Source organism: Mizuhopecten yessoensis, unplaced genomic scaffold (genome assembly GCF_002113885.1).
Source record: "Mizuhopecten yessoensis strain PY_sf001 unplaced genomic scaffold, ASM211388v2 hete_35878136, whole genome shotgun sequence".
Classification (NCBI taxonomy): Eukaryota; Metazoa; Mollusca; class Bivalvia; order Pectinida; family Pectinidae; genus Mizuhopecten; species Mizuhopecten yessoensis.
In genome coordinates this window covers 279-1167 of record NW_018480736.1, presented here as the reverse complement: position 1 = coordinate 1167, position 889 = coordinate 279, and the positions used below count along the sequence as shown (strand labels likewise).

General features: G+C 38.6%; 1 protein-coding gene across 1 annotated transcript; it reads right to left on the bottom strand.

Moving 5' to 3' along the window:
* Positions 1–194: 194 nt before the first annotated feature.
* LOC110443970 (golgin subfamily A member 6-like protein 1) lies at positions 195–641 on the bottom strand (the record flags this gene model as incomplete). Its single annotated transcript, XM_021488423.1, has 1 exon — positions 195–641. A coding segment is annotated over one exon (447 nt), but the record flags the coding sequence as incomplete, so codon positions are not given.
* Positions 642–889: the final 248 nt, after the last annotated feature.

Sequence of the window (889 nt, the reverse complement as noted above, 5' to 3'; positions counted from 1 at the left end):
TTACAGGATTTATTCATTGTATAAACTTTTCACCCATGGTCACCGTACGCTACTGTACACTGCTACCTATGTTATGCTTTTACCAACTGTAGGTTCCAGAGACAGAAGACCACTGTGATACCTACTGTTAGTTCCGGAGAAAGGAGGCCCCTTTTTATTCCTACTCACCGTTAATTCCTGACCAAAGAGCTTACCTTTCCCTTGCGCTTTTCTTCCTCTTCTCTACGCTTTTCTTCCTCTTCTCTACGCTTTTCTTCCTCTTCTCTACGTTTTTTCTCCTCTTCCTTACGCCTTTTCTCCTCTTCTATTCGTTTTTCCTCCCTTTTCTTACGCTTTTCCTCCTTTTCTATACGTTTTTCCTCCTCTTCTCTACGTTTTTTTTCCGCTTCCTTACGAATTTTCTCCTCTTCTATTCGTTTTTCCTCTCTTTCCATTCGCTTTTCTTCCTCTTCTATACGTTTTTCCTCTTTTTCCCTTCGCTTTTCTTTTTCTTTTATCCTTGTTTCGTCCTCTTTTCTGAGCTTTTCCTCTTCCTTTAGATTTTTCTCTTCCTTTCTTTCGTCTTCCCTTTGCCTAAACTTCTCTCTTTGACAGTTTTCCTTTTCTTGATCTCTGTTCTCTTCTTTGGTAAGATCTGCTACCTTTACAGGAAAGGAAACGGCATTGTATGAGATAGTAAATGTTTAAGTTTAAGAGTTGTGGTATTCTCTCTGCCTTACAATTATGCAAAATCACTTTAAGCAGGTTAAACATCTACGAATTGTTGTACGATTGTTCAGGAGAAATTCTTTCATTTTCTGATCTGTTCTACATTGTAGTTGTAACAGAGGCAGATGAAAAGCATTGTTTGCCTGGAAGTTAGAATTATTTGCTCCGTTCCTTAATGGCT